This window comes from Odocoileus virginianus, chromosome 33 (genome assembly GCF_023699985.2).
Source record: "Odocoileus virginianus isolate 20LAN1187 ecotype Illinois chromosome 33, Ovbor_1.2, whole genome shotgun sequence".
In the NCBI taxonomy this organism is placed as follows: domain Eukaryota; kingdom Metazoa; phylum Chordata; class Mammalia; order Artiodactyla; family Cervidae; genus Odocoileus; species Odocoileus virginianus.
The window spans coordinates 2,310,313-2,327,674 of record NC_069706.1 but is presented as its reverse complement, the minus strand read 5'-3'; the positions used below and the strand labels follow the sequence as shown (position 1 = coordinate 2,327,674).

Genomic DNA, 17,362 nt, shown 5'->3' with positions numbered 1-17,362 from the left:
TTGTAAAGCATGCTAAATATTTAGGAAAATGCTGATCTGACAAATTTATAATCTAACTGAGTATTAATTTAAGAATGTGAAAGTGAGTTTTACATCCAAATTATAAGATGAATCAATACAATGATATCTGGAAGCAAGTATAAAGGCTTAAGAAAAATGAAATTTTTAGTGGATCATTTTAATAAGTTAATTATCAATTAAAACACAAGCAATGTATAATGTGGGCTACCCAGGTGGCTCAGTGGGTAAAGAATCCATCTGCAATGCAGGAGATGCGGTTTGATCCCTGGGTTGGGAAGATCCCCTGGAGGAGGAAATGGCAACCCACTCCAGTATTCTTGCCTGGAGAATCCCATGGACAGAGGAGCCTGGCTGGTTACAGTCCAAGGGGTCACAAAGAGTGGGACACAATTGACTCAACTGAGCATGCACGCAGTGTAGTGCACAAGTCCCCTAACCTGGACATGGCTCCATCTCTACATTGTGACCACGTGTCGTCCTGAGAGCAGGCCTGAGTTTGTTCTGTGCTCGTGCGGCTCCCATCTGGAGCACAGCCCCTGGCACACAGCTGTGTTGATGTTTGTTGAAGGAATGAATAAGGTGCTGGGTGGAGGCTGCAGGCCCAGGCGGTCCCCCAGCCCAGCTGGTGATCCCCCCCACACAGCACACAGAGGCAAACAGGGAAGCACACTGCCTTTATTGAGACTTCCAGCCTGCAGGAGACCCCAGGCCAGAGGCCAAGCCGGAGGGTCTGGCCGGCCTTGCCTGAAGACCAGGCTCGCGTGCAGAGGCGCTCAGGACGGGCAGTGGGAGTGCTCGGGTGCTCAGCGTTTCCCAAGCAGTCAGCGGCCTGGGCAGAGGCAGAGCAGGGCCCAGCTGAGTTCTGGCCCCTGTTCACCTCCTGGGGGACACGGGCCCTCTACCTGGGACCAGCCACCCACCAGGCACCCACAGGTGGCCTGAGAGCCACTCTCTGTCTGTCCCACAGGTCGGGGCTGCCCCCAGTGCAGCCCGGAGGGGTGATGATGGTGGCATGGGGCGGCTGGGGGCGGGGCACTGAGTTCCCTCTCACCTCCAAAGCCATTTCCCAGCGGGCCATTGCTGCCTCTCTTCACCTCAGGGCCTCCTAAGGCACACGGACAAGCCAGGGCACCCAGGTCAGCAGAGGACTTCGAAGTCCTTCTGCTCACCCCCAGCTTTACCCAAGGCCCTGGGAGACCCCTACTCACCCAAGGGCCCAGGGCCCAGCTCTGGCCTCAGCTGCCCATAGGGCCCTGGAAGAGGGATGGAGGTGAGGATACGGAGTCCCTCCTGCCCACCTCTACGCCCACTGCCACAAGTGCCCCCCTCCCTCTCTGCAGGGCAGTGAGGTGGGCCCAGAGCCCAGTTCCCTGCAGCCACCCCCAGCAACACTCTTCCACACACCCCATTACCTGGTTGACTCCCGACCTCCGGGTATGTGCCTCCAACCCCGTATCTAGGCTTCAAGGCAGCCCCCCAGGGCCCGAGGGAGGGCCAGGGAAAGCCCCTCAGGCCCCCAGCCTGACCTGGAGGAGGAGAGCCAGCTTGGGACCGCTGCCCACTGGAGCTGGGTGTCCAGGATGCACCACTGCTTCCTGGTTCTCAAAGCCCCCGCCTGCCTGGCCTGGTCCCCACCGCCCTTGCTAGGGTCCCCTCTGCCCTCTCAGCGTGTCTTACCATGTCCTCCAGGGCCTGGAGTGGCCACTTTGGGGAGCACTAGGGCGGCCTCCCCATACCGTGAGAGAACCAGCCCTTTCCCCACCCCCTTGCACTCTGTCACCTGGGTCCAACTCACCATTCAGAAAGCCATCGGCTCCTGGGAACCCTGGAGGATGAAAGACAAGGTCAGAGACACGAGCACCCCCAAGCCTAAAGCCCCCCTCCCCAGCTCCCCCAGGCACCTGGCTGAGGGCGGGCCTCGGGGAAGACCCCGGCTCCCAGACCACCGTTGCCGTTGCCGTTGCTGTAACCCAAACCTGCAGGAAAGCGGTGGGAGGGGGGCTGGTTGGGGAGGGGCGGGGGCTGCAGGGGGCTGGTGGGGGGGGGAGGCAGGGTGAACTGCTCACGGAGAGGCAGGGAGGGGCAGACAGACAGACTGACTCAGAGGCAATCTAGAGAGGGCCTCCCACAATCCTGCCCCTGCAGGCAGCTGAGGGGGACAGCCCAGCTTCAGGAAGCCATGCCTCCCCCCACCCCGGGCACCTCCTCCCCACCTGCTCAGTCGTCACTCTATTCTGACCTGAGACAGGACCCACCGCACAGGCTCGCGCCGTCCGTGTGGCCCAGCGCTTAGTACGCGAGAGCCCGGTGAGTACAGACAGAGACAGACACACAGACAGACAAGCCGTGCTCGCCGTGAGGGGGAGCAACTCATGCCCAACATGGGGGCCCAGGGGGCTCACCGACTTTCTGGGGCCTGAGGCCCCCACCAAAGCCTGGGGGAGAGGAGGCTGGGTCAGAGATAACCTCGGCTTCCCGGGCAGGTGGAGGCAGGGGAGGGGAAAGGGAGGGAGGGAAGGGGAAGCTCAGAAGGGCCTCCTCACCCAGTCCTGCTCCTGGTCCGTAGCCATTCTGGAGCTGGTACCCTGTGAGGGGAATGGAGGTGAGTGGGGAGGACCCCGGCTTGCCCTCACTGCTTGGGGCCCGCGTGTGGACCTTGGGGACTCTGAGGCAGAAGGGGCTCTCCTCATCCCCAGGGAAAGGAAATCCGAAGACATGAAGTAAGAAAGCAGCATGAGAGGCCAAGGGTAGACTCAGAGAGGGACTTCCTGGCCTTAAGGTGCCTGAACACCTGAGGCGGGCCAGGGAACAAGGGAGATGGAATGGCATAATCTGACATGGAGAGGGAGCAGACACAAACCTGCTTCCTGAGGTTTCGGTCCCCACTGGAGGGCCGGAGTAGGCACTAGAAGGAAGGCCAGGGGACAGGAGTGAGCCAGTGAGAGGCGGGTGGGGAAGGCCTCAGGAAGCCACAGGGGAAGGGCTGGGGCCTGGGGGTGCCGTCATACTGGCAGTCACACGGGGTCTCAGGGCCAGAGTTCAGGCTCTTCTTCACTGACTTCCTGGAGATCGGGCCTGGGGGCTTCTGAGTGGCCCAGCCAACCCCAGCTTCTCCTGGGACTAAGTACCCACCATGGCCCCTCAGGCCTCCTAATCGGCACTGACCTGGGAACTTGCCATCCTGCCCTGGGAAAGGGGGCTGGGATCTCAGGCCCCAGCCACCCCCTTTATCAGAAGGGATCCCTGGAGTGGGAGGCTTGGCAAGAACCCCACCACTGCAGGGACCTAGATGGGGAGGAAGGGAGAGGGCAGTGACCCAGGCCGGCGGCGCCTCCAGGCTGCCCTCCTGGCCTCCGCCTGGTCAAGCCACGGCCTGCGGTGGCTTCTAGGGCAGAAAGGTGCTGCTAGTGGGGACAGTGGCCGTGTCATAAAAAGCCCAGTTCCCATGGGTCAGTCTGCTCTGGGGACAAGGGGACTCAGCCGCCTGCTGTGGTTCCTGTTGTTGCTCACCCCGCCCCATCATCCAGCAATATCCCCCCACTTCCCTCTGTTCCCCCCCTGCCTCACCTGGCTGGGCCCCCAGCCCATTGCCGTTGCCATATCCTGGAGAGGAAAAACGGATGTGAGGGGCACTGGGTGGGGGGTCTGACAGGAGGCAGGAGGAGATGCAGGACAGGGAGGGGAGGGCTCACCTGGCTTCTGAGGTTTCAGACCCACTCCGAGACCTGTGGGGGAGACAGAGGGTACCTCAGGCCCAACCAGCCCTCCCTGAGGAAGGAGCGCTCTCCCCGACCCCAGGCCCCCACCAGACTCACCTGGGAGGAGCTGCGGCCCGTTCCCCAGCGGCATGTATCCTGGGAGGAAGCGGGGGGGCATGAGGGCAGGGCCCTGGAGACTTCAGAGGGGGCAGAGGAGAGGGGGATGAACTCACCTGGCTTCAGAGGGCTCACGCTTCCTCCCAGGCCTGCAGGGAGACCAGCAGAGGCTGAGTGACGTGGACCCCACTCCACCCTCCTTTTCCCCAGGACCCAGCTCTTCGCCCACTGGGGTCACCTCCCCACCCCCCGGAACTCCAGGCCTGCCCCTGCCCCGCACCTGGCTGGGCCCCTTGGCCTGGGAAGGCTCCAGCTCCCAGCCCATTCCTGTAAACTGGAGAGAAAGAAGCAGGGGTTACAGGAAGAGAAAGGGCGGGAGACGGGCGTAGAGAGAAGGCGGGGTCCGATCCTGACAGCAAGCCCAGGGCCACCGAGCGGTTCTCAGACTGCACCAGGGGCCCTGCAGTGTGACTCGAGCCCGCTAGGGTCGACCTGGAGATGACAGTCACGGGCTCAGTCCCAGAAGACTGCTCCCCAGCCCCCCGCCCCACATTTTGGCCACCAGGTTCCCGTCCAAGTTGTCACCTGTGCTTCTGACCAGCTGGCTGAAGATCAGAGATTCCCCCAACCCCCTCCTTGGGGAGGGGCTTGATTAATTTGTTAGAGCAGCTCACAGAACTCAGGGAGACATCTTACTTATTAGGTAATAGAAAATATTAGATAATAGAAAAGCAGGGACTAGACACAGGCAGGCACTTAACTTCTCCCGTCCCCTCTGAGCATGCCACTCCCAGCGCCTCCACAGGGTCATCAGCCCAGTGTTGTTATTTGCTCAGTCATAGCCAACGCTTTGTGACCCCATGGACTGTAGCTGCCAGGCTCCTCTGTCCAAGGGATTTCCCAGGCAAGAATAGCAGAGTGGGATGCCATTTCCTTCTCCAGCAGACCTTCTCTACCCAGGGCTCAAAACCCATGTCCCCTGCGTCTCCTGCATTGGTAGGTGGGTTCTTTATCACTGCACCCCCTGGGGAGCCCTGTTTCCTCTTAGGAATCACATGATCACAGGGCAGGTAGAGAGAAAAGGAGGATTTACCTGGCTTCTGAGGCTTCATGGCCTCAGCAACTCCTGGAGAAGAAGGAGGTGGGAGCAGGTGAGGGACCATGACCCGCTCTGAGCCTTGATCCCACCATCTGCCCCCAGCACCCACTCCTGTACCTGGGCCATAGCTGACGGGAGCTGCAGGTCCTGTGAGGATGGGGGGAGAGGCTGAGGTGCACAGGAGGCTGGAAACTGGGTCCCCCTTCGTCCCAGTGTAGGGACCAGAAAACTTGGCCTCTCCTCTGCTACAAGGCCACCCTCTCCAAGGAGCCCAGGAGGGGCGCCTCAGAGCAGGGTCTAGGCCCTTGCCCCCTCCTCTCTCCTTTTCACCCAGCCTCCAGCTTCTCCCAACCCCTCAGTTCTGAGCTGGGGGGCCGGTGGGGACCTCATCACCCATCCTGACCCTCAGAGGCCTGGAGGGAGGCAGGAGAGGATACCCAGGCACAAGACCTCCACCCCAGAGCCCACCAGTCTCACCCGGCTGGACGCCCAGTCCGTTGCCGTTCCCAAATCCTGGGGGCGGGGGGGAGATTGAGGTGGGCGTGTGAAAGGAGGCAGGGAAGGTCAGGGTTTGGGGAGACGGGGAGAGGCGGCCAAGGCAGGCTCACCTGGCTTCTGGGGCTTCATGCCGGCCACCAGGCCTGGTGAGAAACACAGAGTGAGTGCGGGCCCCCGGGCCACCGCGGCCTCCCTGGGCAGGGCCCCCCTACCTGCTCCATAGCCGTTGTCAGCCGCAGGGCCTGTGCAGAGCCGGGGCGGGGGTGGGGGGGGGGCGGTGATGAGACTAGTCGTGAGGCTGAGGGGTGAGGCCAGCACGGGGGCCCCTCGGTATTGCCCCCTCCTCTCCCAGGGTCCCTGGTGCCCCCGGGACACCCTCCGCTTGTGAAGCAGGCCGTGGAGTCATGGGTCTGAGGGACCCAGGAGGGCCAGGATGTCCTCCTCTCCTCTGATGCCTGGGGTTTCCCACCCCCTCTAGGCCTGGGGAGGCAGGGGGGCTGACATGGACTCCTCTAGGCCTCGCCAGACCCCCAGGCCCCAACATTCAGTTTCCCTGTGGCCACCACCTCTCGCATCCCTGCTCCCTCCTCACCCCCTGAGGCCCTGGGCCCAGCTGCCCTCACCTGGCCTGGCTCCCAGTCCGTTCCCATTACCATATCCTGGGGAGGAAAGTGGGGTGGCGGGCAGTGTTTGAAGGTGAACCCCTTCAAAGCAGGAGGGAGACAAGGCAGGGGGTCTCCCCCTCCCCCGGCTTCAGAGGCGAGCCTCGTCTGCCCTCTACTCAGAGCCCAGCCCCTGCCCCCCGGGTCCCCTGCCCCGGGGAGGCCCATGCCCAGATCCCCGAGCAAGGAGGAAGGGGGTGGGGGCGCTCTGATTCTGGGGGTCCATGGATAGAGACTAGGCCAGGGTAGGACTCCCCTGGCTTCTGGGGTTTCATGCTCCCCACGAAGCCTGAAGACATGGGAGTAGGTGAAGGGCCCAGAGTCCCCATCCCGGGCACCTGAGGGCCCCCTCTGCTCCTACCTGCTCCGTATCCCTGCAGTATTGCTGGGCCTGTGGGGAGAGGAAGGATGAGCTGGGCGGATTTGGGGTCCGGCTGAGGTGGAAGTCAAGCCAGAAGGCTGGAATCCTGGGGGTTTCCTCCCAGCACCCCTCAATCATTCCCCGGCCCTCATGAGGCCTGGAAAGGACACCGACGTGTGGAAGCCTCCAGATCCCACCACTCTCACCTGGCTGAGCTCCCAGGCCATTCCCGTTCCCAAATCCTGGGGGGACATATGGAGGTGGAGGTGAGGGGGCAAGGGGCCGCAAACTCCAGGTGGGGGACAGAGACAGGTGGGGCTGAGGCTCACCTGGCTTCTGAGTGTTCACACCCCCTCCAAAGCCTGGAGGAAAATGGGGAGCAGGTGAGGGACCACCCCGGAGCTCCAGCACCCCGACACCGGCTTCTCCCAACCCGTCGGTACCTGCTCCGTAGCCATTCTGAGCCGGGGGGCCTACAGAGGAAGAGGGGTGAGAAAGGAGATTGGGACCCTGGCTAAGGTGGGGGGAAAGTGTTAGTCGCTCAGTCCACTTTGGACTCTTTAGACCCCATGGACTGTAGCCCACCAGGCTCCTCTGTCCATGGGGTTCTCCAGGCAAGAATACTGGAGTGGGTTGCCATTTCCCCTCCAGGGGATCTTCCCAACCCAGAGATTGAACACAGGTCTCCAGCATTGCAGGCGGATTCTTTATCATTTGAGCCACCAGGCAAGCCCCAGTGGCCCCCTACAGAGCCCGGGCAAAACCAGGGTCTCAGAGGCTCTCTCCGAGCCCCTCTGAATCCCTCATCAATCCTGCCCCTCAAAGGCCTGGGGGGGGGTGGGAGAGGACCCCCCCGCTGGGTGGGTCCTTGTTCTGGTGTCCAGCCTCCCTGTGGAGCCTGAAAGCCATCCCACCTGCCTGGGGTCCCCCCTGCCGGTGTCGCCCCCACCCCCACCAAGCAGCCAGGAAGGGGGGCTCCTTGACACCCCCTCACCAGCCACACGCTCTGCTCTCAGCACGGGCTCTTGCCACCATGGCCTGCGGCCACTTCCAGAGCCTGTTCCCTCTCTGGTCCTCTCTCTGGGATGCCCCAGCTCCAGATTTCTCAGTGGGGCACAGTCTGCCTCTGGCCCCTCCTCCCCAGAATGTGCCACCCCCCAACCTAGCTGCTGAATGAGTGTTTGCAATGGAACCCCAGACGGGACGGCGGGGCTCACCTGGCTTCTGAGGTTTCAGCCCTCCTGCTCCAAGGCCTGGGGATGAGGAGACAGTCCAGCGAGTCCACCCGGATCCCGTCTTCCATCCGAGCCAGAGTCAACCCCCTCCCCTTCATCCACCACCCCCTGGGTGAGCCCTGCAGCCCTAGAGCTCCGGGCCTCACCTGGCTGGGTGCCGTCCCCGGTCCCGAATCCTGGGGAGATGGAGCGAGGGGCCTGAGACTGAGGCAGGGCTTGAAAGGAGCACAGATACAGAGAGGACGGACAGACAGACAGACTGACCACGAGCCGACAGGGCAGAGCAGGACTCACCTGGCTTCTGGGGTTTCCCGCCCCCTCCAAAGCCTGAGTAGAGAACCACAGGTGAGGGATCCTGGAGCACCCCCTCGGGGCCTCCCCCCTCAACTCCCTCAGCCCCCTCTCTACCTGGTCCAAAGCCATTTGGAGCCGCAAGACCTGTGGGGGGGACATAGGAAATCCAGACAATGCTGACTTGGGGGTGAGCCCCAGCCTCCTGCCAAGGCCTCCCCTAGACCCCTGCCCTCCCCCCAATTCTTTTTTTTTAATTTATTTTATTTTATTTTTTGCTACTAACAAGTGCTTTATTTTTTTTTCCTTCGAAATTTTTTTCTTTTTTTCTTTTTTTTTTAATTAGTTGGAGGCTAATTACTTTACATACCCCCCAATTCTTCTATCCAGCCTCGGTAAGTTCACAAGAGAGGTCCCTGTGGGGACCTATGCCAGGAAAAGGGCTGGGGAGACAGCGGTGGCCGAGACAGGAACCCCAGATCCACCATTCCTCCTTCTGGCCCCGAAGAGTCCTGGGGTCTTATCCACACTGATCCCACTCTGACTGCTGCACCCCCCACCCTCCGGCAATGCCAGCAGCCTCCTCCCCAAGCTCTCCTGCTCCAGGTAGACCAGCTCTTTCACTCCCAGCTTAAAACCTCAGAGGTGAGTCCCCCAGCTAGGTTCACGCCCGCCTTGGCCTCCAGCCCTGGGCTCTGCCCTCTGGCTTTCCGCCCTTGCTGGGTTCTCCGCCAAGTCCTGACCTCAGTCTGCACGGCTTGGGCACTCGGCCCAGCGGGCCTACAGCCCCTAGGCTGACGGGCGTGGGGTCTGCAGTGCACAGTCAAGGCCGGGCTCAGGCAGGCAATCGGGAAAGGTGGTGGGAGGAGTGAACCCCAAAGAGGCCCCTGTTAGGAGTCCAGAGTGGGGCACGGCGGTGACCCCTCCCTCCCCCAGCAGCCTGGGCCCTGGCCTCCCTCCCTGGCTCGGCCCCCAGGCCAAGCCAATACCCTCTGTGAGCCACGGATGGGGGCACAGGGGAGGACTTGGGGTGGGGACAAGGGCAGGGAGGGGCAGGGGCCGAGTCTTTGTCTCACCTGGTTTCTGAGGTGTCACGCCCCTTCCCAAGCCTCATACCTGTGGTCCTCTCCCCGCCCCTACTCTCCCCCATAAACCAGTTTTCTGCCCTCCCCAGCCCCTCCCCTCCCGCCTCCCCAGCACCCCAGTTTGGCCCTGGCGCCCTCACCTGGCTGGGCTCCAGCTCCGGGGAAGGCCCCAGCCCCCAGCCCATTCCCAGCGCTGAGTCCTGGGGAGACAGAGCAGGAGGGAGTAAGGGGGGAGGGACAATGTGGGGGGGAGAGGGCAGGGACCTAGGGACAGGGTGGGGCTCACCTGGCTTCTGAGGCTTCACGCCCCCTCCAATTCCTGAGAAAGAGACCCAAACGCGGTGAAGCTCCGGTGAACCCCGAGCCCAAGCCCGCCCACCAGCTCCCCCCCATCTCCATCATCCCCAGCTCCATCCCTGACGACTCTGAACCCTGGGGCCTGCGAGAAGAGGGAGGTGGGGTCTGGGCTGCCGGGGCTGGGCCCACATCTCCGGGGGTGTCCTCACCCCATGAGCGGGGCACCCCCAGCACAGTTCTCAGAGACTTATGCCCAGAGAGGGGCCGGGGAGCCTGGACCTCACCCCAGCCCCGGGGAGAGACAAAGAGGCCGACGCTGACCCAGCCAGCCCCTCCCCTAAGAGCGGGGCGAGACCCTGGGCCCCCCAGGCCTGCCCCTCCCTGCAACCCTGCCCCCCACGCTCACCTGCTCCGGGAAAAGCCCCAACACCGATACCGTTTCGACCCCCGAATCCTGTGGACAGGAAGTGAGGCTGGGCAAGTCGGGGCGCACTCCGGGATGTGGGGGGACCGCCGGGACGGGGGCGGGGCTCCCCGGGCCGCGGAGGCTCCACGCCCCCCACCCCAGGCTGCGCCTCCGTAGCCCCGCACACTACTCTCTCCCCGACAGGTTCCCCGATTCCAGATCCGCGCGCTCCCTCCCCCATCCCTGGACCCCAGGGCGGTGCCCCAGGCGCTCTTACCTGGCTGGGCTCCCAGCCCCGGGAAGGCACCAGCTCCCAGCGCATTTCTGTATCCTGGGGACAGAGAGGAAGGGTGGAGGGGGCAGGGGCCAGGGCGGGGCGGGAAGACGGGGAGGCGATATGAGGGCCATCACGCAGTCAGGGAGCGGGGCTCACCAGGCTGCGGGAGTTTCGGCCCCCTTCCAAAGCCTGGGGGGAGGGGCAGTGGTTGAGGGGACCCAGGGACCCAGCCTCTTCCTGGGACTCCATGAGGGAGAGGTAAAGGGGGGCATTTGGGGTCCCAGCTGAAGGGGGGGCGACTCCATGTTCTCTGTTCCCCAAACTAGACCACAGGATCCTTTATGGACCTTGCCCCTGCCCTGGGGGAGCGGGGGAGAAGCCCCTCCCGGGGGTGACCTGCTGTACCCCTCGCACCCCTCTCTGCTATCCACACCCGTCCTTCCCCCACCTCACCTGGCTGGGCAGCAGCACCCGGGAGGGTCCCGACTCCCAGCCCGTTCCCGCTCCTAAACCCTGGGGAGACACCTGGGGAGACAGGGCCGGGGGTCAGGGAGCAGAGGAGAAACGGGCACAGAGCCGGGAGGGTCAGGCAGGGTGAGGCTCACCCGGCTTCCGGGGCTTCGCGCCCCCTCCAATGCCTGAGAAGGAGACCGGGGTCAAGGGAGGCTCTCGGGACACCCCGTGTCCGGGCTGCCCGGAGAATCCTGGCCCCACCTCTACCTGTTCCGTAGCCATTCTGAGCTGGAGGGCCTGTGGGAGAGTAAACCATGAACCGGGTAGGTTTAGGGTGGGGGTGCAGCACCTTGGACCCCATCACAAACAGCAAACCTGACAGCTCCCTATCTGGCCCCCACCCCGGAATCATCCATCCCGCCCTCCCTTCCAAGGCCTGGGAGCCCAGCCCCCCTCCCCACCCTCCACTCACCTGGCTGGGCTCCCAGCCCGCGCCCATTCCCGAACCCTGGGGAAAGAGAGCGAGGTGAGGGGTGGGAGAGAAAGACAGGGAGACGGGGGAAGAGCTGGGGCCGGGCCGGGCCCACCTGGCTTCTGCAGTGTAATACCCTTTCAGAAGCCTGGGGGAGACCTGGTGAGAGCCCCTAAACACCCCCCACCCCTCAGCTGTTCTGAGCCTGATGACTCAGCTCCAGTGTCCCTTCCAAGGAAGGGGGAAGGCGTGGGGGTGCAGGTGGGGGGAGCTCCTGCAAGCCCAGGCCCCTTCCTCCCTTCCTCTGCTCAGAGCCGCCCCAGGGGCCTCGCTCTGAGCCCAGGGTGCGCGCCCCGGAGCTGGCTTCTGCTGGCAACCGGGGAACATGCAAGGAAGGAAAGAGTTGAACCCTCAGGTGGGTACTGGGTGACATGACACCAGAATGGCCTTGGTAGACTCCTGACGGACTCCTGGGGGGTGCGGGAGGTGGTGAGAAGGAGGAAAGGACAAGGAAGACACTGCAGGAAGGGCGGCAGGTGGGTTTCTGGGGGAGCAGCAGCACGGGGGTCCCCGAGTGTTTCTGAGATGGCTGCCTCCCCCAGACCCAAATCCCATTTCCCATGCCTCACCTGCTCCTAGACCACTGGGGGGGCCGTAGCCTATGGGGGAAACGGGGAGGTGAGCGGGGGTGGGGCAGGAGGGGCCAGGAGCGAGGGTGCCCATTGCCAGGACACAGAGGGCCCCCTGCCCACCCACCACCAGCTGTACCTGATCAATAGCCATTGGAGCCTCCTAAGGCTGTGGGGTTGGGAGGAGGGGGCACTTGGGGGCAGCAAGGAGCTGAGTCTGCATGCTCCCTGCAAAGCGAGAGGGTGCCCCCCCCACGCCCGACCCCAGCCTCAGGCTCCTCCGGGGTCACTGCAGGCTGAGCAGACTGGTGGAAGGGAGCGGAAGGGTCCCTGGTGAGGAGGGAGGGCTCTGGGCCACACCCCTGGGGGTGGATCCCTGGTATTCTGCACTCCTCACCTCTGTCCTTACTTGAGCACCCTCCTGTAAGCCCATCCTCCTTGTCCCCCCAGCCCCCCAGTCTTGCTCTCCTGCAGCTCAGCTGTGTCAGCTCTCAGGAGGGAGCCCCAGGTCCCTGGAGGGACACCCCGCCTAGCTCACCCGAGTTTCCTGCCTCCCCTTCCCACCTCCAGGCCTTTGCCTCACCTCACTGCTGGCGGCAGGCAAGGTCCTTTCCCTTTCCTGTTGCAACCTGCCCCCACCCCCACCCCCTCCAGGCCCTTCCTCCTCTGGCTTCTTTTCCTCACACAAGTTGAGGTTCTGCCCTCTCTTAATTCCCCTCCAAGGGTGCGGGGTGTCTGTGTTTCTCACACTTGAGCTGACATGAAAAAGGCCACCTGCCTTGTCTTCTCTGGGGCCCCCAGATCTGGATCCCAGAGCAGGGACTTCCCCCAGAGAGCCCCCAGACCCCTGCAAGGGAAAGACCAGACCCCCTTCCTTGAGCCCAGAGTCTGGAGGGTCCACTTACCTTTCCCCAGGCCCAGAGACGATGGAGGGAGCCCTAGTGGAGCAAGCCGGGTGCCAACTCAGGGCAGGGACCCCGGGGACAGAGAAGGGGCAGGTCCCAGGTGTCTGTCCCCCAGCCTTCCCAAACCCTGCCCTACCCAGACTTTACAGACCCTCCCCTCCCTGTTTCTGGGGCCCAGTGCTCCCCCGACACCCCCAGACCAGCCGGCAGCCCCACCGCCGGTGCTCACCGCCTTGCAGGCTTTCAGAGGTCAGGCCGAGCAGGAGAAGGGCTGCAGGGAAGGCCCAGGCGCTCATGATGCCGGCAGAGTGGGAGGGCACCACCCTGTGGGCCTTTAAACACCCCTGTTGGGTGGGGGCCAGGGGCTCCGCAGGGCTGGCAGACCCCAGGGGACCAGCCCCCACCTCCTGCTGCTGCAGGCTATCAGCCCCAGCCTCCTCCCTGCCCCACCCCTCATCCATCAAAGGTGCTGACAGCCGGGACAGGCCCCCACCTAGCCCCCCGAGGCTCCTCCACCCCTGTCAGGGGCTGGGGCCCTGGCAACAGGCCTGGAGGCTCAGCTGCTCCCCCGCCAGTTGGCGAGGGGCAGGTGGGCAACCCAGGCCCAGCCCAAACACAGCTGGGGGTGAGAGGGGAGCCAAGCCCAGAAACGTGGGTATGGCTGGCAGGGGACCCTCTGAATGAGTTAGTGTGTTACAGCAAAGAGGCCGTGTTACAGGGGCAAGTGGCCCAGGAACAGGGTAGCACATCAGGACCTCATCACTCTCCCACAAGTGGACGTGTGCGTGATGAGTCGACTCCATCTCATCCTGGAGACACCAGGCAGCGACCACACCAGGAGTGTCTCTGCCCCCAGCTGAGCCTGGATTGGCAAGCGTGGGCCTGAGCCTCCCTTTCCCGAGGGATGGTGACACACGGGGGTGGGTGACATGCACTCAGCCCAATTTAGTTTCTCGAAGGCTCGGCAGGGGCCCATCCGCTGCATGAGGCGCCCCCCCGCCCCTGCCTCCAGCTTCACCTCCCTCTCCTGCTCTGCTCCATCAGCACTGACTCTGACTTTAGGGAGAAAATCTGGGTCGGGGGAGCTGCTTAAGCTGCAGGGGGTGCAGAGGTGCAAGAAAGTTGCCTTGTGGTGGATGAGCCTGGAGCTGGGGCCCGGGGAGGGGGCTTGGTGGAGAGCTGAGTCCTGGAGGCCGGGATTGGCAGGCCTGAGACATGCCAGGCATGGGGGGTCTAGACCCCAACCCTCCCTCCTCCTGTGGGCCCCCACTGAGCTGGAGGGGGACGGCGGTGACTCAGGGTCCCTGGACCTTAGTCCTGAAGGCTCCACTCTCTGTCTGCTCGCCTGCCCCCTGCCCAGCCAGCCCCTCCTGGCATCTCAAGCTGAGGAGTCCAGAGTCCAGCCGGCTACACTAGGCAGCCTGAGGGTGGGGCGTGGAGAGGGGCTACAGTGAGGAGTGGGCCACGGTGGCGGGGGTGCTTTTTGGGGTGAGGCCTCTGAGCCCATGACAAGGGGGCCGGGCTCAACCGCAATGGAGGGTGGGCTTCTCCCAGGTCCTCCTCACTGGTGGTGCTCCCAGCACCCCATCTCTGCCTCCCCCACACACTCTGCACCCTTGCTGCTCACTCTCCCCACACATGAGGGCCGGCACCCCTGGGGCACGTGCACATGAGTGCACATGTGGTGTGACCATGCCCGTGACACCCATCTCCCCGCCACAGACGCCCCTGTGAACACGATCCCCTCAGCCAGGCACCCCAGCCCAGCACCCCACAGGCCCACCTACTGCCCTGCCGGGGACAGGCGTCTGTAACCTGGAGTCCTGGAGGCTGGGAAGGTTCGGGGCTGGTCCCTGGCCCCAACCACTCCCGAGAGCCCAGGGCAGCTGTGGCAGTCTACTCTCCTGCCAGGCCACCTGCTCAGCCCATGGCAGCAGGCACCGCCTCCCTGGTCCGCTCATGGAGGGTGGCCAAGTGGCCTGTGATCAGCAGCCTGGGTGCTGGGTTCAGATTCAGACCTGGTTCACATACCAGCTCCTTCTGGCTGGGAAGCTTGAGCAGAAAGCCCACTTCCCTGTGTCTTTTCACTCTCCTCTAAAATGAGGGAGCTACTTGTTATCACATTTTACAGATGGGGAAACAGAGGCAGAGAGAAGGGACTGGGCCCAGACCGTACAGCCAAGCATGGGGCTGGGGTTTGAAGGCAGGCAGCCCACAGGCCTCCACCGTCTGCTCACCCACACACGCCTGGGCAGCAGACCCTCTTACCCCAGTCATCACATTGCTGTCTGCCCACCTCGTGCCAGTCTGGGCCCAAGGCCTCTGCCTCAGACCCGGGAGAGCTGAGGGCCCCCTGCACAGACCCAGACACAAGGCCCACCCTGCTGGGCGCCAGGGAAGCTTGGCCCAGCAGGAGGCGGCCAGGGAGACCAGGAGGGGCCCCGTGGCGGGTACAGGCCGGCTGCCAGCTTGGCCGCTGCCAGAGGGAAGGCCGGGGCCCGCCACCACTGCCAGGCTGCCTGGGTGCTGGCATGAGCCTGCGGAAAACGCCAAACAGTCTGGGGCCTGGGGCCAACCGACTCCACTTGGGACCAGAGCCTGGCCCAGCTTGGAACCCTGGCCCCAGCAATGCCACTACCACCCCTGCCCCCAGCACAGCTCGGCCAGGCCCCGGAGCTCAGCTCCAGCCCCAGCCTGGCGGGGCAGCCTGAGAGCACGAGAGCCCCTGGCAGAGCCAGGGTCTGGGGTCCCCTTTGCTCCCAGAAGTGGGGGACACACAGGGCCCAGCCTCTGAATAGAGGCGCAGCTTTGAGGGGCCAGAGCTGGGAGCCCAGGGCAGGGTGACAGCTGGGGTGTAGGAAGTGTGTCACCTAAAATGGCACAGCCTGGGTCAAGAGGCTCCCGCCAGCCGCTCGAAGCAGGGGGAATCTGGGGGAGGCCAGTTGAAGGAGAGGCCCGGCGCCTGCGGGTCAGACATCTTCTGAGCACGCAGCTGTGCTAAAGGCCCCTCAGGTCACCCCCTTGGGCCTCTAGGTGGCAGCTCTTTAGCCCAGATCCCTGCCTCTGCCTTCTCTGGGACTCCTCTGTCAGCCCCAGACACTTGCACTGTGCAAAGTTGACTTCTATTAACTCCTCCTCACACCTGTTGGATTATTAAAAAACAAACAAAAAAATTTTATGCCAGGGATAAGATTCTTATTCCCTGGTGGTCCAGTGGTTAAGTGCTTTCACTGCTTTGGGACCGGGTTCGATCACCGGCCAGGAAACTAAGATCCCACAAGCCGGGCAGCATGGCAGTCCAAAAGACAAACAAAAAAGCAAACAAAGCCATAGGCCAGGATGAAGTATAGCATATATACAGAAGCGTGCACAAGACAGAAATGAACACTATGCCATGGACTTAACCTACCAAGCACCTATGTGGCTGGCACAGAGGTCAAGAAATAGAACACAGCCCACTCCCAGAAGTGCTCATCTGTGATCTCCTCTTGCTGTTAAGGTAGCCGTGTTTGCACGTGTGGCCATCTTTTCCTTGCGTTTCTAAAACCACGTTAATCCAATTTTGTGGCCCCTTCCAGGGTGAGTGGTGAATGCGGCTTCCGGGAGTCTCAGCTTGTCCGAGGTGCTGTTTCTGAGACAGGTCACAAGGGGGCGCATGGTTCAAGCCGGCTCTTGCCTGGACTTGCCGGACCCACGCAAGGGCGGGGCTTGGGGGGCTTTCTCCGGGACACAGCCCCGGCCAAGGGCTTTAGCCTCAAACCTTGTGACCTCCCAGGTGAGAGCAGAAGTCCTGGGTCCGACTTTCCTCCTGGGTCCTCCTTTTGAGCCGGGCAGCTGCGTGAGAACTATAAAATACTGTGGTGGCGCTAGTGGTAAAGAACCCCCTGCCAAAAAAAAGAAAAATAACCCCCTGCCAACGCAGGAAACATGGGTCAGGGAAGATCCCCTGGAGGAGGGCATGTCAACCCACTCCAGTATTCTTGCCTGGAGAATCCGGTGGACAGAGGAGCCTGGTGGGTTTCAGTCCATAGGATCACAAATTTGGACACAACTAAAGTGACTTAGCACACAGACACCTGAGGGAGTGTTAACTGTTATCATTAAAGAATGAGTAAGTTCCTACTGTGTGCTTGACTGTCCTTTTCTCACATGCATTTTCTCTTTTAGTGTTCATACACCCCACCGAAGTAGGAACTATGATTACTTTCTCCTAAAATTGGGGAAATATGGAAATGTGGGAACAGGCACAGAGACATGAAGCAACTTACCCACAGTTGCACAGCTTCTGTGGGGGGCAGAGCCCTAAATTCCCTGACTCCATGGCCTGTGCTATCTGTACTTAACCTTATGTTCTAGCCCTTCCACACTTCCACGGAAAGCACGTTTTGAACTTAAAAAATTTTTTAAGTCATTGTGAACTAGACTTTTCAGAATGAGGAAAAGCAACTGAGTCCAGGACTCCCAGAGGTGGGGCTGGCAGAGGGGATGGCAGCTGGAGAGGGAGGGGCCTGCCAGCTCCCTGGGTCTCCTGGGGACACGCCTGGGCTCTTGAGCAGGGATTCAGCCTGAGTGACAGGCGCTGTGACTGCCAGATATGCTAACAAAGGAAGGCACAGGGAGAGGAGCTGCAGCTGGCTGAGGCTCTGTGTCTTGGGCCCAACCCAGGATGCCAGGCCTCCAGTCCCAGTCTACGCCTTGGAGGGCGTTCCCTGAACGTGGACACACCACAGCAATCGGGCAGCCCTGCAGTCCATGGCCTTTCAGAGACGTGGGGACTTGATCCACAAATGAACTAAATAAGGTGGGAAATGAGATCTGACTGAAGGAGGAAACAGAACAGGCTCTATCTTGAAAGC

The 17,362-nt window shown here is 62.4% G+C and overlaps 1 protein-coding gene across 6 annotated transcripts; it reads right to left on the bottom strand.

Annotated features, from left to right (window-relative positions):
* Nucleotides 1-676: 676 nt before the first annotated feature.
* GREP1 (glycine rich extracellular protein 1) lies at nt 677-12,915 on the bottom strand. Of its 6 annotated transcripts, XM_070460499.1 has the most exons (39): nt 12,736-12,914; nt 12,507-12,539; nt 11,602-11,631; nt 10,973-11,008; nt 10,768-10,797; nt 10,653-10,685; nt 10,501-10,572; nt 10,048-10,101; nt 9,771-9,818; nt 9,354-9,386; nt 9,208-9,267; nt 8,100-8,129; nt 7,986-8,018; nt 7,838-7,867; nt 7,674-7,709; nt 6,900-6,929; nt 6,786-6,818; nt 6,663-6,698; nt 6,457-6,486; nt 6,057-6,092; nt 5,646-5,675; nt 5,544-5,576; nt 5,413-5,448; nt 5,053-5,082; nt 4,930-4,962; nt 4,117-4,170; nt 3,953-3,985; nt 3,837-3,875; nt 3,714-3,746; nt 3,589-3,624; nt 2,882-2,926; nt 2,565-2,606; nt 2,424-2,456; nt 1,923-1,997; nt 1,817-1,846; nt 1,434-1,547; nt 1,230-1,274; nt 1,073-1,126; nt 677-850 (listed from the first exon to the last, which is right to left on the bottom strand). In XM_070460499.1, exons 1-39 carry the CDS (start codon nt 12,800-12,802, stop codon nt 843-845), a joined length of 1,593 nt encoding a protein of 530 aa, XP_070316600.1. In that variant the 5' UTR covers nt 12,803-12,914; the 3' UTR covers nt 677-842. The 6 variants fall into 6 exon arrangements, with proteins under 6 accessions (XP_070316600.1, XP_070316599.1, XP_070316604.1 ...); XM_070460498.1 differs by lacking the exon at nt 7,986-8,018 and having other exon boundaries at nt 7,838-7,906; XM_070460503.1 differs by lacking the exon at nt 9,208-9,267 and having other exon boundaries at nt 12,736-12,913.
* Nucleotides 12,916-17,362: the final 4,447 nt, after the last annotated feature.